The sequence below is a fragment of the Schistocerca serialis genome, chromosome 4 (assembly GCF_023864345.2).
Source record: "Schistocerca serialis cubense isolate TAMUIC-IGC-003099 chromosome 4, iqSchSeri2.2, whole genome shotgun sequence".
Lineage (NCBI taxonomy): Eukaryota > Metazoa > Arthropoda > Insecta > Orthoptera > Acrididae > Schistocerca > Schistocerca serialis.
The window spans coordinates 682,066,450-682,087,371 of record NC_064641.1 but is presented as its reverse complement, the minus strand read 5'-3'; the positions used below and the strand labels follow the sequence as shown (position 1 = coordinate 682,087,371).

Genomic DNA, 20,922 nt, shown 5'->3' with positions numbered 1-20,922 from the left:
TTCGCAACAACTGATTTGTCGTAGTTATTTGGTCTGAAATTATTTCTTATATAAACATCGGAAATCATGAAAAACAGTGGACAAGGTACAGTGGGAGAAACGCTAGGGAAGAGATGTTTCATGATGTTTGGTTTCTGGGGCGCTCAACTGCGCGGTTATCAGCGCCAGTACAAAGACCAAATTTTTACACAGTCCAATTTTCTTACGCACTCCAATTTAGCCACTGTGACGAATGATGATGATGATGATGAAATGATGAGGACAACAGAAATAACCAGTCCCCGGGCTAGGGAAGGGAGAATTAAAACCTATTGCCCTTGATCAGCAGCTCCCTAGAAATTGGACCAGTTCTTTCGCAATTAATGGCAAAACACTGCTTTGCTCACTATCTTAGGATTTGTACGCATTGATGTCCAGGAGAGCTTTAGGCTTTTTGGATGCCAAAGGTGACCCTACAACTATATGAGATGGGTGGTCTTATCATTTTCCCAAGCACCTGTATAAACTGCTTCGCTTTATACAAAATTTCTCTGAATATAAATAATGAGTTGCGTGCATTTATTTTCTAGAAGCTGCACGAGGACACGTTGAATGTAGACAAATGCCGTACTTAGCATGCTCGTCCAGATGACAGATGTTACGTTAACAACCATCGGTTGTGTATTATAGGTGTAAATGCGTTCAAATCTCGCCTCGTGTGGCGTGGGGCATTTCCACACCGGTGGGGAGCGACGCGTAGCTCCCATTGGCCGGCTGCCAGCCGGTGGGGGGAGCGTGCGAGTTGTCTGACGCAAGCGCGCTGCACTAGCCGGTCATCCACTCACTTCACGGCAGCTACTGCGTTTGGGTTTGAACCACAGCTGCATCTCTGGCGAGCGTCATGCCGAAGAAGGTAAGGATACACGTCAACGACCTCTGTGCATTTTCCCCAGTGACCGGTGGTGGCTTTGTTTCGCTCTTCTGCATCTCTCATTTTGAAAAATTCTAAACCGTTCTACAGCAGGCGAATGTGTTGGTATTTACTGTGCCTTGTTTCATGCGAGTTGCGTTGTTTATGTTTCCGGCAAGTGAAGTAACAAGTTTTCTGCTGAACGCGTTTTTACATCCCTCAAAAGACCACTAGCCGTCGTCCATGGTGGTTTTTATAGTTTTGCGAAGATATAGTGCCTTAATTCATTTCGAAACTAATTAGAAGCGCTTGCTAAACTCAAACCACTGATTACTAAGACTTATAATTACAATTTTATTAAATATAACCTCCTCGTAGGTTTAATTTTTCTAAAATTTTCAAACAAACGTCTTCTCCTGCACTGCTTGTAAATCCGATGCTTTTCAGTAACGAATACAGAATGAACCTTAACTCTGACAAAATTTCAGAGGTTTCTTGGAATTTTTTCAGTATTTAGGTGTGAGGAATCCGTGGTATCCTATGGATTGTTACAGAGTAATTGCATTTAGATGGACCTCTTACGCCACATTTGTATCTAAACTGCATTGAAAATATCTGTAGAACAGTGCATTTGTCGAAGCTATGCGCTGTCTTGTTTGGAAAAAATTTCGTTCCATTCACTATCACAGCTTCCTGATAATATTAACGTCGGCTTTATTCTTCGCCATAAATCTTACATAAAGTTCTCGGTTCCCTTTCTTGTTTGGTTCAACGGTAACGAGTGATACAGTTGTGAATAGGTTTACTGAAGAAGAGCTGGCCGATATGTACCTCGCGTATAGTTGACTGAATGCAAGAGCGGCACAACGATCTAAGCTTTTCTAGTGCTTTTCTTGCATTACTCTGTGTTTACATTGTGAGTTTTGGTGATTGCATATTATAGACTTAAGCTGTTCCGAAGAAATTTTCACAGAGGCAGAGGTAAGATTGCTAACAAACCGAATGAATAATTTCTACGTTACTCTGTAGGGACTCGCAAGAGACCGTGGGTCCCTTACACCAAAGTATTTAGAAAAGTCCAACACCTTATGAACTTTCATACGAGTTCACCTTATATAATTTTTGTCAACCCGAAAGAAATGTTTATTAAGGGAATACAGTTTCTGTCGTTATCGTGGACGGGAATGCGTAAAGGAAATTGACTGAGTAACCTTCGAACGAACCATTCCAGTATTCTGATGCTCTTCGGGGAAACTGGAAATTGTAAATTTAGGTGGCTGGGCGTTCATTTAACTGAGCTTTTGTCGAATGTGAGTATTTTTAAGCAATATGCAATCTCTCACTGTAAAAACACTCCATACACATTTGTCTTCGTATCTTCACCCCCAGATAAATATTTTGGTGTATTGCAATACAAAATGTAATATTGTGTCCAATCTCATTAAGTAAAAAGCAGCTATTCGTAATAGTTGGATACGGAATACTTGGTTAACATCGGATTGCAGCTTTTTGTTTTTTAATGTCATTGTCGAATCCCATTTACATTTATTTTTATGCTGAGTGTTGAATTATAAAATTTGTCACTTTAGCGTAATGAACGCAATGGTTGATAATTTCATTGGTAGGGACTTCAGGGTTTTGACAAGTCTCTTAATTATGCTGTCCTGATATTATGTAGCACTTCTTAGAGATTAGAAATATAGCATCTATTGCCGATACAATTCTGTGCGCCTAGTAAAGTCTCCTTCGATTCGAAGATCAGTTTGGATACTGTTGTGTACTGCCTGCATCTACATGGGTACTTCGCAAATCACACTTAAGCACATGGCAGAGGGTTCATCAAACCACCTGCGCAATAATTCTCTATTCTATTCTCGAACTGGGCGTGAAAAAAACGAACACTGCGAATTTTGATTTCCCTTATTATGATCGTTTCTCCCCGTGTAGGTCGGCGTCAGGAGAGAGTTGGTGATACATATCTCATGAGAAGACTCCGCCGCAACGAGAAAGGCCTTTGTTTTTACGGTGTCCATCTCAAATCCTGTATCTAGAAATACGGAATCAATTTCAAATCCCTTGTCAATTGGGCTCACCACTTCGTGTGGCTAAAGAGTGTTTATTAATAAGAACGATGTTTCCTAAATCCGTGTTGACTGTCAATAGAAAGTTCTCTTAAAGGTAATTCATAATGTTCGAACTCAATGTATGTTCCAAAATCCTGTTGCGTATCGACATTGATATGAGCCTGTAATTTAGTGGATTACTCTCCTAACTTTCTTGACTATTGGTGGGACCTGTGCAACTTTCCAGTCCTTGGGTACGGATCTTTCGTCGAGCGAGTGGTTGTACATGATAATTATGGAGCTATTGAATCAGCATACTGTGAAAGGAACCTAACTGGTACACAGTCTGGACCAGAAGACTTGCTTTTATTGAGTGATTTAAGTTGCTTCACTACTCGGAGGATACCTGCTTCTAAGTTCCTCTTATTGGGATTGTTCTTGATTCGAATTCTGGAACATTTACGTCGTCTTCTTTTGTGGAGGCACTTCGGAAGGCTGTGTTTAGTGAATGTTTTCGCAGCACTGTCGTAGATAGTTTCCATTGCTATCGCGCAGAGAAGGCACTGACTGTGTCTTGAAGCTAGCATACTTTTCATATGACCAAAATCTCTTTGGATTTTCTGCCAGGTTTCTAGCTAAAGTTTCGTTGAGGAAACTATTATAAGCATCTCGCATTCGTGTTCGCGCTATATTTCGAGCTTCTGTAAAAGATCTCCAGTCTTGGAGATTTTGCGTTCGTTTGAATTTGGCATGCTTTTTAAGTGATGCGCCCTTGGAACTGAGTAAACCCAGCCAGATAAAGAAAATGCACAGCTTGTGAGCTCGGAACCCCAGCTTATCTTGTCATGTTTCACACAAATGCACCATTGCCAAAGGTGAAAGCGACAAGTGACACAGAAAAAACAAATAAAATAAAAAAATAAACTGTAGGACCGACGGGGAAGTAAACTCAGACCTTAGAGTTTGTAATGACCAAACGAGGTGGCGGAGTAATGTAAAAACTGGAATCTTTTGCCATATGGGAGGATGGCAGTTCAAATGCGTCAGGTCATTCATGTGTTTCTCCTTGTTTCCATGAATTAAAGCGAATACTGACATGGTTCCTATCAAAGGACACGGCCGATTTCTTTCCCGCATCCTTTACCAAAGTTTGAGCTCCATCCCCGATAGCCTCATCGACAGAACGTTTAACTCCAGTCTTCCTTCTTAGATTCCTAGTCTGACACCCACAGGACTATAACCTGCCCCCAAAATTTGTTAAACTACTCTGGAATGCTAGCATCGCGAATCATTAACTTCAGCTGAGTGTTTCATCCAAAATCTGCGAGTAAAATAAGAATGTAAAACAGAACAGTGCCTTCGCCTCGCAGTACCAGCGAACGTCGAACTTATACTTCTTTTACCATACTTAAACGTAGTAACTAAGGCATTTTAGTCGTCTTGAAGAATAGCTAGATCCATTAAATTTACACCTACTGGTATCTTTTAACAAGACAGTTTCTCTCAAACGCGTAACGCCTTTAGATTTTTATGCAAATCGATCACTACTATTTCGTGTCCACGTAGCTGATCTACAATACTAGAGAAATTAGTAGTGAAAATTCCAGTTTGCTCGGAAGTTACCAGGTAGAGTAATAAATCTGAGGCTCAAGCTTTGTTGTTCTTTTAAAGTACTTATCCTACAAGAGTTGCTGGATTTTTAGTCTGGAGTAAACTTAGCATCTGCGCTTCGAAACAAGTTTTTTCAATGTGAAACGGGCTGACAGAACATGTAACACAAGTTTCTCTTCTGGGTTCGGGTGGCTCCTGACATCTTTCAGTGGTTAAATTTATTCCGCTTACGATGCTTAATTCTAAAGTCAGTTCAACTTAAAGAAATCACATGGCGCAGTGAATTCGCTGCTGGAAGGCCAGCGGCTCACATTACCACCAACCATTCTCATTTAGATTTCCTGTAGTCGGTCAGTAATTTTTTAGAACATTTCTGGTGGAGAAACAGCAGTCTAGCTAAAAGTACTTTGAAAATAGATTAAAAACAGTATTGATTTGCAATGGTTACCGGTGTCGGCCAGAATGTAACAGAAATGGTAACTTCTGTAAATAAATGTTATTACTGATGAGACTGTTTTTACCCATTTTTAAAGTTTCTCCAAATCGTTTAACGGCAAGAAATGTCTTTGAAGAAACACAATAGTTTTTCCCAATCTGGGCATGCCCTCTGTCCCTAATGACCTGGTCGTCACTGTACGTAAAACCCTAATATTACTTCAAAGAATAAAGCAACCTGTGTGGAAGAAAGTGTGATTTATATCTTTTGCAACATCTAGTGTCTGAGATGACTGGACGGAAGTGAGGTACTGCATCAGAAATTTTCCAAGGAAACAATCTTCCTTGTTTTTTGCTGGCTATCTTTCCTTTGACAGTTGCTGAGAAACTAAACACTGCTCCGTGATTTCTACTTCTGAGGAACAACGTGACGTGGAGTGGTTAGGACACAGGACTCGCGTTTACAAGAAGCGCTTTGGTCGGCTTGTGTGTCAGCGCGTTATTGGAGTTGACAGTAAATGCCACAGTCTAACACAACAGTCGCGACACTTCGCCTTTTTGTTGCTACAGCGCCAGCAGCGCCCCAAGCGGCCGGTAGGTTGAACTGTGAGTTCGGTGCGATCGTGAAAGCGAATAGTGATTGTTTATTTTGATTTATACAATGGTTTTTACGATCGGGAACGTTTGTAGCGCAATAAATTGCAGCAACAACAGGAAGAAGACACCACAGCTGTCTTTTTTTAGGTTTCCTAAGGATCCTGGGAGGTATATACCATCATGTTACTAAACTGTATCGTCAGGATTCACTTGCGAACTATATGTGTATAAATGATGAATGTTTCGTTTTAGGAGCAGAAAATGGCTAGTTAATAGCAGACGAGAAGACCTTATGAAGAAAGACCCAGTTTACCTGTATAATAATATTAGCTTTTGTTCGCTACATTTCGAACAAAACCGGTTCATGAACGCAGACAATAACAAACTCGTTTGGAATGCTCTACCCACACTGTTTGACATTCCCCTCAGCTGACGATGAAGAAGAAACTGCCACAAAGATTCGACAGTCAATCTAAAGCTGTAAAACAGTCCTATGACACAGAAGCAGCCAGTTCGACTCTCCATGTATCAGTGCCAGATTCGTGTGAATCATCAACACAGACCTGCTTTGACGATGAAGTGGTTAAATTAAGTGTAGCTGTTCGTGTCTTACAAAAGCGTGTGAAGTGTCAGAATGCCCAGAAGCGAAACTATTACGGGACAAGGAAAGTGCCTACAGACAGATTGTTTGAAAATTATTCAAATATTTGGTTTTTCGTGAAATGTAATCAGCTCATAGTGTTTTCAGCATATGTTTCCCACTATTTGGCAGTTGCTTGTCCCACTTAGAATAATATAAAGATGAAGGTCGTACTTGTGGCAACAGGAGACAATGACACAGTAAGCCTACAGAACGATACACGAGCTGTCGATCGCTTTTGCATGTAGAGGTAAGTGTCTGTGCTTCTTACATGTGAATCTGTGTGTTTATATTCTTTTGATATCAATGTGGTAAGCCGCAATTCTGTCCAATGTCACAAGTTTCTTCACGAATGTGTTGTAGCTTGCCACTCTATTCATGGTTTTTGTCCATACTTGCGCATATTTTAGGATAATTTTTAGAAACGTATATGCCTTCTGATACCACACACTCTTGGAGGCAAGAAAATAACTCGAATAAATCGGAAATTACGTAGGAAATGGATGCAAACGAACATTATGCTTACGTCTGACGTTCACCTTACCCGCCGCTTGGAGCGCTAGTGTCTCTCCATCTGTCAAACGGCAACAACTTTTACAGCAGTGAGTGTCGCGACTGTTATGTTACTGTGGTATATGCACTACTGACCAGCGTAACTGCTTACTGTAACGTCACTGCGTTTCCGATAACGGCCAAGCTCAATAATGTCGTTGAGCAGTACTACTTCAGGCGAATGTCGTAAGTTTCTCCGCCAAACCACAACTAATTACCTCCACTCCCGCTTGTTTCTATACACGTAACTGGAAGCCCTATGATAACAATCAGGCACTTGGTGATAGCAGGCTTGACCGTTTGCAGGGCAATTTTGCTCTGTCTTTACACCACACACAGCTGTTACTCTTTTTTTCCGCCTCAAAACTCCAAAGCGGGTCAAAACGAGCGAGTTTTCGTCGTCTTTGTTAGGGCTCAAAGTATCTTCGAAACATAACCTGGTGCTTGTGCAAGCGTGCCTAAATCGTCAGAGGCGAAGATTTTCTGCATGCTTGCACAAATACCTGCATATCCATGTCTATCAAGGTTGTAGTTACGTGTGTGGCTGCGTTAGTGACGTTGCTGCCATCGAAATGGAATTCTTTTTTACAGCACAGAAATGTGGGCTTCAGACTCACTGCGTACTAGAGATCTGAAAGGCAGCAAGTAGAGGCTAATGTTCGCGTACGTCACAAATAAAGACGCCGCTGTTACACTAGTGCTAAAGGGCTTCCCTCGTGCCCGCTGTAGTTCCGCGAGTGCCGAGTGGAGAACTGTGGCGCTGCTGTCGCTTGATGCTCGACTCGTTCTCTCGAAGCATGCAGGAGCGGAAGGCTAGTCGCGACATTTTTAGTATGGAGGATTACACGATATTGTTGCTGTAAAGTAGCAGTGACAAGGAGAAATGAGACTGCTGATATAGCCCAAAATTTGATGCAAAGTACACAACTGCAAAGCTGTTCCATTAGAGGAGTAATACCTGGAATAAGTTTCACGCTGTAGTCCACGCTTCAAACAAAAAAGATAAAAATTTCGTCCATTGCATATAAAATGGTTATATTCTTGGTTATTCTATCTCCACCAAGGCACACAAAATGCTGCCTCAAACTACAACTGGGCACAGAGCAAAGTCGCTGTAACATATATATGCGGCAAGAAACGCGCTATTTCTGTATTTGGTCATGACATCTCGCGTCCGTGTGCTAAGAGCGAGTTGTGTAGCTTATTTATATCTGTAATTTGTTTTAATAATTAAACACAATGTTTGAGGTTATTGTCGATACAGACTCGGTAACGCCTCGGAATGTGTGTGTCAACGTATGTAACCGTTAGACATCAGATATTGAATAGTAAAATGAATTTATAGGCGTCTCCCAAAATGTTTTATCTGTATAAATTTATGTATAAGGTGGTGCAAAAGTCACTGGACACTGATTTCAACAAAAGACTGAAATTGTTTCATTACAAATACAAACGATACTTATAATTTTTTATATTCAAACTGTTTTCCGTCTTCACACATTTGAAGTATTTTTGGAACACTGTTACATACTCACAATGTGGTATCACTATCCAAATCATGGAATGCGCCGTGTGTGTAGTCATTTCGTTCAACAACGGTCTTGGGCTTCTGAGAACACACAGTCCTTGACGGCAACCCATAAAAAATTTGTGGGCGGTATATCTGGTGAACGTGGAGGCATGTGATATCTGCCCTTCGACCAATCACTATTCTTGAGAAAGTTTCGTTCGAATAATCGCGAACTGCAGGGGCATAAAGAGATGGAGATTATCGCGTTGAAAGTAAATTTCTTGAAAGTTTTCATCACACAACATAAGGTCTGGTACCATGTAATTCTGAATCATAACCAAATAGTTACCTCCTGTCACTGTTCCTTCAAAAAAATGCGGTCCAAGTACGCCAAATGATATTGTCCTCCCCCCCCCCCCCTCCTCCCAAACACTCGGACAACGTTTATTTTGTCAATATATCAGTAAGAGCAGTTATGTCTGTTAACTTGTCCGCTTAACTTAAAATCAGCCTTGTCAGACCACACAATTTTATGGAATAGGTTAGGATCATATTTCTGTTGGTCAAGCATTATCTGACAAAACTGAAGACGTCAATCGGGATCGTGAAGTAACCCTTGTTGTAAACGTGCAATGTAAACTTTAAACTTCTGTCTGTGTAATATTATTTGCACTAACCTTCTTGGTTAATCCAGCTCAGTTGCTAATAGTCTGGTTGATTTTTGCGACTTCTGGTCACAGCTGGACACACACGTAGTTCATTTTCATAAGTTGCAACTTGTTTGCAGCCAGATCTTGGTGGATCCATAGCAAATCCTTGTTCTTCAAATGTATCTCGTATGTCGTACACTCTTTGTCTAGACGGTGGTTTTGATCTAGTGTCCTCCCCATTCATTAAAAACTGCAGTAGCACCACATTTATAATTTTTTTTTCTTTAACTTTGTGATAATTCGGAAAACTATACAGCGGTAAACACGTCTCGCAGATCATGCTTTCAACAGTTCACTAGTTTGGTTGTGTTTTGTTTCCCACTGGATTGCACTCCAATTTGACAAGGCGCAATATCACCACTTGGTAATAGCAACTTAACGGGTTAAAACTTTCTACTGTACTAAGTCTTGCTGTTACTTTTTCTTTTAACCAACTGTCCAGTGACTTTTGAGCCATCCTGTATAAACAGAACAATATTCACTACTAACCGATCAGTCGTTATATTGGTACAAAACTTGCTTCTGTCATTCAGGCATTTTGTGACATTTCCACTTGCAATTGAAGAGGCAATAAAGGCGAAATCATGATTGTGTGAAACAAAATAATAATGTAAAGTCTAATGGCGGAAATTTCTTTCAAAACGGCTGCGTATGTAACGGGGGTGCCGCGAATCCGGTCATACTTGCAAATTCGTGTAGTCGCTCTCGTTTGAGCCAATCGAGTCCACTTGTAGGCGACAAGAGACTCACGTGAAGAGTGGGCTGCGATGTCGCCAATGTTAAGTGATTCACGATACTTTTTATCGCTGACCTGCTGAGGTACATCCCACTTGCAGTTTTTACTGGCGGTTAATCCCCGGCGCTAATTTCCGTTCTATTCAGGCCGTATTCACGCTAACAAGCAATTTAGATGTGCGTGAGTCGTGTAAGCTTGTACTCTATATTACTAAACGGCTAACCCGGTTCATGGCGCATTGTTCCAGTTGCAGGCTGCCTACCTAACGACTTCCAGGGGCAACAAATTTGGTTTTCAATATTTCGTAGAATTATTGTCCAAATTTAAAAATTTAAAATGCTGTCATCTACTCATTAAGATATATAATCTTACGTAAAAGTTTCAACACAATAACTTAGTATGACAGAACCCGCGGAGGCAGTGTAACTCACTGCGCGCATATTGCCCAGACTGTATTCATCCAGTGTTTGGTAATGAGTGCCCTTCGCGACTTCCAAAGAACTTCAAACACAATTTCAAACCTTCCTCGACCATTTTCTCGCCTGCGTCCTTAATGTACAAAATGTGACACACTAATTTGTAATCAGACGTGATTGGTTAACAGTTGCATGAAACGAGAAAATCTGTAGTAGCATGAAATTGCTACCGCATTTAAACCGTACGCGAACTCAGCTCGCAAATGCGTGCCACAATGTGTGAATAGAGTTCAGTTTCTAGGTAATAAGAGAGCGCTTAAATGTATTCTAAAACGAAGCACGAGCCATATGAAATCTGTGGTCGCTGATCTTATTAAACAACCAACATGGTGAAGGGAAAATTGTTCGTGGTGATTTTACAGCAGCTGTTAGTCCGCAGCTCCCTGTGTGCTCTATTCGCATACGTCCGTCAACGAGTACCACCAGTAAGAGGCTTGGGCAAAATTATGGGATGATTTTCCAATGCACATAACCCAACTGAGAAGAAAATGTCACAAAAAGTTGTATTTATGTAGTAACCAAGAGGAAAAAGTGTGGTGTTGATCTACATTTACAAAGACTGTTTTGACGTCTAACATACCCAACACTAATCCCAGGTGATACGTATTAAATCTGATTTCACAGCAACCAGTGGGGTGTTTAAATACGATGTTATTTTATTTAGGAACAATCTTTGTAGTCTACTCAGATGACTTCGTAAATTATACGGCCTGTCTGAATCCTCTGTTTGGCCATCTAAATCGTCCTGACGATTACAATTTTTAACACAGTTTATATTCGCTCAGAGCATGTACGCTGCTCTTCCCTAAAAAACCATTAGGTATATTAAATGACTGGTAAAACAAAATATAGCTCTCTTGATAGAATGAACAATATTGTATCCCCTTAGAGCTTCCAGTAGCCATCTAGAATGTCTGCCACTGTCTCAGCGTAGAGAAGGTGATAGACCTGCATTCAGGAGTAGAGGAATTAGTATCCGCCCAGTTATCTATTTTAGGTTTTCCACAATTTTCCTAAATCCTTTAAGGCAAAGCCGGGAAGGTTTCTCTGAAGAGGACAAGACAGATTTCCCTCCACATTCTCGTCCAGTGAATATCTGATACGTCTCTAATACCACCGTCGTAATCTTTCAGCTGTCCCATATTCCGTTGTATGAATCTGCATTTTATTCGCGAGTCTAATAACTATGCTGTTACGATAAAAATTCCAATGTAGTTCGTTTTTAAAATTATTAACTCCAACCATGCTGCTCAGCCTTCGTTTCTATAGTCTGAAATGTATAGGTGGATGTGCGTACGATCTATTTTTTTAACGAATCTTTTAGCGTTGGTTCAACGGCCTTTCCTGATTCTGCTCATGTGAGATCTTTCTATGTGACGATGAGTATCGAAAATATTGTATGTGGGGTAGTGACTTGAACAGTAATGGAGTAGTTCATCCAAAAACACGTGACTGATGCTAATGAAAACTATTAGAAAAAAATTGAGTGTTTGGTCTAGAAATGGAAGTTTCAGCGGCGGTACTCTTGATCTGAAGAATGACACTGGGTGAAACATTGCCTAGTAAAGGAGGAACACCGGTTGAGACGTGGGACACCCTCAAGGACATTTCAACTCAATAGAGAAGGCAATAATTACCAATCTCAAACACTCTGGCGTGTTATTTTCAACGGATTTTTATTTAGAAATTGCATGACAGCAGCAAACTGCTGTTACCTTAGAGTAATATACATAATTGCCCTAGAATTGAAACATTACTAAAGAAACGAAAGTCTACGGGCGTCAAAGCCCATCCGAAACAATAAATAATTTTAAAACCCTCTTATATAAATCTTAAGAACCAAACAAACAATAATATGGATAAAATCAACCGTAAATGCTGTCTGACATTTTATTAATAGCTAGCTTTCAGCTTAAAAACATGGGGAAACACACAATCTTTTAATATAAGACCATCCATTTTTTTACACTAAGACAGTAAACTATAATCAACCTGAAATGTTCAAACCACTTCTCCTCCGCAGTTCCAAGAGTCAGCTGTTCATTCAGCTGGTCTCGTAAGTACTTAACATGTCATTAATAATTTGTTACTTCGCAGCTTCTGGCAATTTAAATTGGACAGCAGCGTTTCCCTGGTTTCAAAATTAGTTCCGTTCAGTAGGGCAAGACAAAATATTTTCCATTTCAGGTCAGATTTGGGAATAGTTTTCACAGGAACAGTCTGCAGGTGTGGCAAGTTTTATATCGTCTGAGGTTACTGTATGGTGGAGTAAGGTTTTCATAATCCAGCATATTAAAAGTTAGTCATATACGCGTAATAAATTTAAGCAATAGTTTCTCTCGTGAGTTGCTACAGCTGCGTTCCTCTGAGAACCTGGCTGCGCTGGTTTCTCCAGCCAAGTTATCGCGGATATTCTAAGAGTTCGTGCTTAGATAATGACAACTTGCGGCGCTGCCCGTTCTGTATCTCGAAACCAGATTGTCTCCTGCCTGGAAGGCTGAGATAAAGGAGCCAGTGCAATATGTTGCCTGGGTCTTCAACTTCGACAGACTTAATAAATATTGAGTCCCAGGTAGATACAGTGAATGAATATGATGCGGTCGTGACAAGTCATGAAAACAGTCGTTTAAAATTTGAATACTTGCCTATTAACGCCACATGTCGCCACACTGTCCAAACGGATACGTTCCCGAAAATAGGATTCGAGAAATTAGGGCGTATACGGAGGCGTATAGTGTCTTTTTCTCCTCGCTCTTTTTGCGAGTGTAACAGGAAAGGAAATAGCTAGTAGTGGTACAGAGTACCCTCCGCCACGCACCGCACGGTGACTTGTGGAGTATCCATGTAGGTGTAGACGTAAAATATCGAGCTAGTTGTCAGAGATTCACAGTGAACTCCCACTCGACAACAGCAGACTCCAAATCATCCTCTGGCTTATCGGATTTCGGCTTTTCATAATTTGCGTAAATCTGTTAAGTCGACTGCCGAAATGCACCCTCTGAAAAGGACTCTGACGATATTTCTTCCTCAGCCTTGGGCTGCCCGAGTTTGTGTTCCGTTGTGATAATCTTGTCGGTGGGTCAGTGAGATCCTCACACGAGCGGCGGATCGCTGGCTACTTCGCCTGCAGTGGGACGCTCGCTGCGATTTTTGCCGTACGAGAGCGAATTACGAGCAATTTCAACCAGAATATTGAACACCAGTCATGAAGTTCTGCTATGGAAAATGAACTGTTTAGGAGTAGCGACAGTCGATCTCCGTAGCTCGACTAAAACTTGCAAAAAGAGAAATAAACGGAATTGACATATACACGCATTGAGGTGACGAAAGTTATGGGATATCTTCAAAAATTGTCGAGCGTCCTTTTGGCCGGCGTAGTGTAACAACTGTAGGTGGCATGGACTCTTAAGTCGTTGGAAGACCCTTGCAGAAATATTGAGCCATGCTGCCTCTACAGCTGTCCATAATTGCGAAAGTGTTGCTGGTGCTGGATGTTGTGCACGAACTGATCTTTTGATTATGTCCAATAAATGTTCGATGGAATTCATGTTGGGCGATCTGGGTGGCCCAATCATTCGACCGAACTGTCCAGAACGAGCTTCAAACCGATTGCGAACAAATTAGGGCCGATGACATGCATCTTTGTTTGGCAACTTTAAGTCCATGAATGCCTGAAAATAGTCTCAACGTAACAGAACGTAGCCATTTCCAGTCAATGATCAGTTCAGTTGGAACCTAAATACAGCCCACACCATTGTGGAGCCTTGTTAACATGGGATCAGTGCCACACTCGCTCTACAATCAGCTTGTACGAACTGAAATCAGGGCTCATCTGACAAGGTCAAGGTTTTCCAGGCGTCTAGGATCCAACCGATATGGTAACGAGACCAGGTGAGGCGCTGCAGGCGATGTCGTGCTGTTAGCAAATGCACTAGCGTCGGTCGGCTGGTGGCATATAGCCTATTAACGCCCCATTTCGCCTTGCTGTACTAGCGTATACGTTCGTCGTACGCCTCACATTGATTTTTGCGTTTATTTCCTGCAGTATTGCTTGTCTGTTAGCACTGACAACTCTAGACGCAAATGTCGCTGCTCTCGGTGGTTAAGTGAAGGCCGTCGGCGACTGCGTTGTCCATGGTGAAAGCTGATGCCTGAAATTTGGTATTCTCGGCACCCTTTTGACGCTGTGGATCCCGGAATATTGACTTCCCTAACTATTTCTGAAATGGACTGTTCCATGCTTCTAACTCTAACTACCATTCAACGTTAAAGTGTATTAATTCCCGTCGTGCGACCGTAAACACACCGAAGTTCTCGACGTGCTGGAGGACTTGACACATACTGACGCCTCGGGTGCCAACGCAGCATTGGAATTTTTAAATAGTCAGCTACTACGAGCAGCCGAAGTAGCCACGCCGGGGCGTCCATGTCAGCAGCAGGAAACACTCGAAAACCCACACCTCACATTATGGAGACGATCAGAGAGAAGAAAAGGACCTTCCGCGAGTGGCAGATCACACACCAGCCGGAGACCAAACGCCGCCTGAAGTGTATGAGGCGAGACATCAGAACGGCGGTCTAGGGACCCAGAAATCAGGGTTGGGCCGGCATGGTGGCTACGCTTAATCTACATGACGGCAGCGCGTGGCGAGTCGTCTCGAGCTTGCTTCCTTCGTAGGCTCTAATGCATCCCGTCGCTACATGTCTGCCAGAACGTCGTCTAGAGCCCAGATGAGGAGGCACACCTTTGCTGAAAACATTACACCTGTTGACGACGGCGTCGGAGCCGACCTGGATTACATCCGCCGTGTGGAAGAAGAGCTGGCAGCAAGGTAAGACAACGATGAAATCACCCTCATTGCTGAAGAGGTGGAGGAACAGCTGCTGTCGCTGAACACCAGGAGGGCGGGATCAGCTGATGGTTTCAGGTCTCCTCCTACGAAACCTGCCGGCGGGAGTCTACTGGCCCCGACGAGCATGCTTACCAGCATCCTTCGGTCTAGTTTTCCCTTCCATATGAAATCACGCGGAAGTTGTGGCAGTACCGAAGGCAAAAGAGGATGCTCGTCTGGCCACCAGTTACAGATCCATCAGCCTGCTTCTGTTCCTCTCGAAAGTGTTCGAGCGGCTCAACATCAAGAGTGCTGCGCCACTTCGAAGAAGAGTCGATGATTCCCGACAAGCAGTTTGGGTTCAGGAGCGGACATTCCACCACCTTCCAGGTTCTGCAGCTGGTAGAAGCAGCCATGCGCGCCCTGGAGATGCGAGAGTGCCTTGGGGTGATGCTACTCGACGTTTGCAGGTCCTTAGACTCTGTGACCCAACGGCCTCCTGTACAAACTCTTTGTGAACGTCGTACAGACGTAACAGAGTCCTGATCCGCTCCTACCTTGCGTACGAACATTCCACGTCTTCACAGACGACGGAAGGTCAACGCAACAGCCGATGCGAGCAGGAGTGCCGCAGGGATCGGTGCTCGGCCTCGTGCTCTACTCCCTCTACACTGCCGACGCTCCGCAGTTGGTGCGCGTGAAGTTGGTACTATCTTCCGATGACACGGCGCTACTTGCGCTCAGTATGAAAGCAGCAGAAGTGGGGGACTTCTGCAACTTGGCTGCTACGCCCTTACCGCGTGGTCAACCAAATGATGGTTGAATTACAACGCCGCCAAGAGTCAGCGGTATTCACGAGAAAGCTGCTGCCTCCAAATCTGCCGCCGGTCATCATCATGGGAGGCACCATACCAAGGGGCAAGATCGGTCGCTACCTCGTAGTTACCCTCGGCCAGCGACTGAAATGGATGTCGCACATCAGATACGCCAAGAGAAGAGCAATTGGTCGACTTCGCGCCCTGTACCCTCTACTCAACCCGTCGTTGCTGCCTCCACACCATGGCATAACACTGTATCTAACATTGATCAGACCACTGTTAGAAAACGCAGCAGCAGCAGCGTAGGGCAATGCGGCCGACACCAACATCGGAATGCTGCCGAGGGTGCGTCGTAGAGATGGGCAAAACTGTTCTTTTCAGAGATTGGATCAGAACTGTTCACTCCCTGAAATGAATTAGCTCTTTTTCATGACTCACCACTCATTTACAATAGAAAATAAATGGAAGGCACATTGCCCTTTAAACTTGGTTTATTCCAGTACTATACCTGTATTTTGATATTATTTGATCCTATTTTGAAGTAACACACATAATGAGTAAGAATTTTATATTGTTTATTGAAATTTCCACGATATGACAAAGTTTATGATTATTGATTTATTTTGCACTATCGTGGTTTTTTGGGTGATTGGAAAATGTTGTAACTTGAGATTTACATTAACAATATATTTGGCTATAATGCATTAAAATTTCATTAACCTCATACAAATACATCGCAAGCCATATATTTTTAATGTGAACGTTTCCTTCCGAAGACGCCTAAAATCGCAAAATCCGTACCAGAATAAGAAAAAAAAATATAAATTTGACTGTAAAACGAAAGTGCTGCATATAGCCTTACGCAGAATAAAACAAGGAAAATATTGGTGTATCACATTTTGCGATACATTTATCGGTTCGCTCGTAATTACAGCGTAAATTCGAGTGTCCATAATAAAAATCCTATAGTAAGAGGAGTCATCAGGAACCTAATCTAATCAGTTTAAACAAATAAAAATAAAATAAAAACAATTGATGTATACATAACATAATAATGTAATATACATAGCGGTATTACTACGAAGAACAATATCCAGTAGGGACGAACTCCGATGCAGAGGCGCTGAGTCGAGCAGGTCGAGCAGCGAGCTGTATTACTGCGTGAGCTGAGACCGCAGAGACCAGAGTGACACCTGAGTCGCTTTGCTCAAAGCTCTGGCTAGAGTCGAGAACGGTGGGGTGAGCGTTGAGCGGGCGAGTTCCGAGGGTGGGGGGAGCGGTGAACTCACCCGCTCCGAGACAAATCGTCCGTTCTCTTGCGAGCAGGTTGTTGCAAGTAGTTCCTATGTTATCCGCTAGGTGGCTCTCTGTCCTGTTGCTCGCATCAACTGCCCAGAGGGCAGGACGTGCGACTGAAACGATCGCCGACAGAGTGCGATGCGAAGTTAAGCTGCGGCAGACACTGGCTGCACGCGGCAGACGACGCACAGAGACAGCACGGCTTATGTTAAACACAAAATCCAATGGGGCACTGCGCAATGCAGGCAGCCAAGGTAGAAGCAGGGCAGAGGCCGGCGCTGGCTGTGTTGTGTGGCGTGCACTGTGCTCTGACCAGCAGTGGCGCTGCTGATATGCTCCGTCTCTCTCTCTCTCTCTCTCTCTCTCTCTCTGCCGTGGGAAACGTTTGGAGCTACCGTTCTTTTTTTCTGAATCACTGATTGTTCACTCCTTTGAAAGATTCAACTCTATGAATTAGTTCAAGAGCGGATCCCCCATCTCTAGTGCGTCGAAGCTCGCTCAGCGCCTTCCGAGAAGATACAGCACGCAACTCCTGCACCAGGACACTGGAATCCCGCTGCTCCGCGAGAGGTTGAAGCACACAGCACACAGCACGCCAGTTCTACGACAAGGCTGAACATTCCCGGAACAGGCTCATTCAGGACTCGGGCCCCAAATACGCCGCAGGCCGACCACGCGTTGGCCCGATCTGCTGCAGGAGTAGACAACTCTAACAGCAGCCTGAGGACGACACAGTGAGAGGCAAAAGACCGAGAACGAGAAGTGCCGCAGGAATAGCGTACCAAACGCTTATCCTGCGTAACAGTCAAGCCCAGGATAAGATTGTCATTTTCGGCGAGCAGTGTAACCATTTCTGAAACCTTTAACATTAATCACGTGAGTACAAATTACAGCTCTGTCAATCCACTACTCCTTTATACCTTTCGTACGCGATACTACCTCGCTATTTTTATGTGTACGTACAGCTATCCCGTGAAATATTATCGACGTGTCAAGGATCAAACATTATACCGTGTACATCCCTCCTCCTCCCCCCCCCCCCCCAAAAAAAAAAAACTTCACCACCTTCCTGATTCCTCAACGGAGCTCTGTTGGCAAGTGGTCACCATATGCATTTCATTGAGCCAATAACGACAATGTTCCTGTGGCGAATCATCTGTATCCTGTGACGTGCTTATTGTAGTTTTACCATTGTTCGCGAATTAAATACGGTTTTAATTGCCGGCCATTGGTGGCCGAGCGGTTCTAGGCGCTTCAGTCTGGAACCGCGCGACCGGTACGTTTGCAGGTTCGAATCCTGCCTCGGACATGAATGTGTGTGATGTCCTTAGGTTAGTTGGGTTTAAGTAGTTCTAAGTTCTAGGGGACTGATGACCTCAGATGTTAAGTCCCTTAGTGCTCAGAGCCATTTGAACGGTTTTAAATGTTGTTTTTCAGAAGACGATGCTATAAAGGAAGTCTATTTTTCGCCTTGTTTCGTTATTGAGTGCTAGTTTGAACCCTTCAGGGTGTTCGTAATCAATTTCTACTACCATGTTTTTGTCTGTCAACCCTAACCACTGGGTCTAGAACGGCTCCGTGAATTCTTTTAGGGTACAAGCACAGGCTGCAGAAGAAAATTGATCTTGGCCTTTTCAGATAACTGTCCTGGCATATACGTTGAGATTCATAAAAACTCCGGAAGCCTGAATATGTAGCCTGTGACCTGACAGACTTCAACGTCGTTTATACGAAATGAATCAACCACGGAGTTACTCCCCACACAAGCTTTCCACATACTACGTATTATGTGGTTAGTTTTATGGTTGCTTCTTTCTCATCATTTAATAATCTGGTGTGGTGATGGTTTCTTATTTCTTTCTTGGCGTTAAGCATCTTCTTGGTCGACCATGACTTGATTATTAGACTTATAGATGCACCCTGGCACATTAAAACTCCGATTTTCCACACTCGCACTCTCTTCTGCTTTGCTCGAAATTGTTTTTCAGCTAATTCACCTCCTTTTCAGTTGATTTGTCAGGTGGAACAATGGTTTATTTTGCCTGTTAATAGTTCACCATCCGGATTTGGATAGCGAGTGTATATACGCGGAAAGGAAGAAAATTCTTGGATACGCTTTCCCCAGTGAAAGATACTTTCTCCCAGGTGAAAATTAAATATACTTTCCCTCGGAGCTGTAAAACTTACCAATTCTTCGAATGGTAAAGATTTTGTACACTGGCGTAGGACTTCCTGGCATTTTAGGAAACGAAACCCAGCAAAAAAAACGTATTTTGAAAAGATTTTTGACGTGCTGTCGTGATACACAACATACTTTCTAATTACGAAAGTATAAAATCGAATTCCACTAAAGTACTGTAGCTTCCGAAACACTGAAATAGACTGCGATCCACTTCCGTCGGATGATTAGCCTATATTATATTATTTCGCCAGCCAACAACAGCAGATATTCAGAGCATAAAACTCGTGATGTAGTCAGCCAATAGCAACATCACCGTTAAGAAGCACGAATGCTCAATTACGAAAAGTTAATGGTTTAAATTAATGTTCATGAAACATAGCTACAAAAAAAGCTAAGTTTTCCCATAAAATATAGGTCGTCAAAATTATTTTGCTATTTTTTTCCGAAGGTGTGGTTAGGCAGGATCCTAAGAGCACAGAAAGTTGGAGCAGCTGAATATTTCTGACACGCATGGTTACTTTCACTGCTGTGCACCTACCTGAATACATGTTCCATCGAGCCCTTTGATTCTTCCATAGAAAAGCCAATTACGTGTGAAATTATTCAAGAACTCATGTAGCACTTTTTTTGAAGGATAATTATACTTTTGCCATTGTTATTGCATGATTTGTGATACACGAAGGAAGTAAAATAAATACGAAAAACTAACCTTGAAGCTTAGTCTTTTTAGCGTGTGTTGCCGTTTAAGATACAGCAAACTTAAATGTGCCAGTATATTACTAAACGATGGCACAAATGGCTGGTCTTCCGGACCAGTTTTCCGAGAGTGTCAGTGTCAAGTTTTCCATGAGCTTCAAACGCTCCGTGATTTCAGGAATTCATTACGTATTTCACACGTAACATAATTCATCTTGCGTGCAAGGAAACTTCAGAAGTAACGCTTCTCGAAATACCATTGACCATATTTTCCCGCAACCTGTTATAAATGCAAATGTTTGTGACGTCACGCTCTTGTTACCAAGTATATCATGGTTTCGTCATAAAGCTTTCGTGCATAGACCATAAATAATCCTTGGTCTCTGCTTGTGTGTGGCATATACTCTATGGTGTGTGCACTGTGTTCTGTTGTTACAATCGCGCGTTTTATTTGGGTGTTATTCTTTCGTTTGTGATACTTCTGCAGTATTGTTTTGCAGAAGTGGGCTAAAGGAAAATTTTTGAGTATCAGTTCCTACCAGTTAAAACCTACAAAAATTTAAAATTTCCAGGAATTCTAAAAAAATCCCGTGTTTTCCCGAGACACATACAACCTACCAGAATTGTATTAATTTCGTTTGACATGGATAACGAAGTGCCTGTTACACTACTGACCATTAAAATTGCTACACGATGAAGATACGTGCTACATATGCGAAATTTGACAGGAAGAAGATGCTGTGATATGCAAATGATCAGCTTTTCAGAGCATTCACACAAGGTTGGTGCCGGTGGCGACACCTACAACGTGCTGACATGAGGGAAGTTTCCAACCGATTTCTCGTACACAAGCAGCAGTTGACCGGCGTTGCCTGG

General features: G+C 42.7%; 1 protein-coding gene across 1 annotated transcript in view; it reads left to right on the top strand.

Annotated features, from left to right (window-relative positions):
* Window positions 1-767: 767 nt before the first annotated feature.
* Window positions 768-20,922, top strand: part of LOC126473167 (betaine--homocysteine S-methyltransferase 1-like) — a 56,307-nt gene continuing 36,152 nt past the window's right edge. The window contains exon 1 of the mRNA XM_050100045.1: window positions 768-892. Coding sequence (XP_049956002.1) covers window positions 881-892 — 12 coding nt within the window. The 5' untranslated portion in view covers window positions 768-880. The remainder of the gene's footprint in view (window positions 893-20,922) is intronic.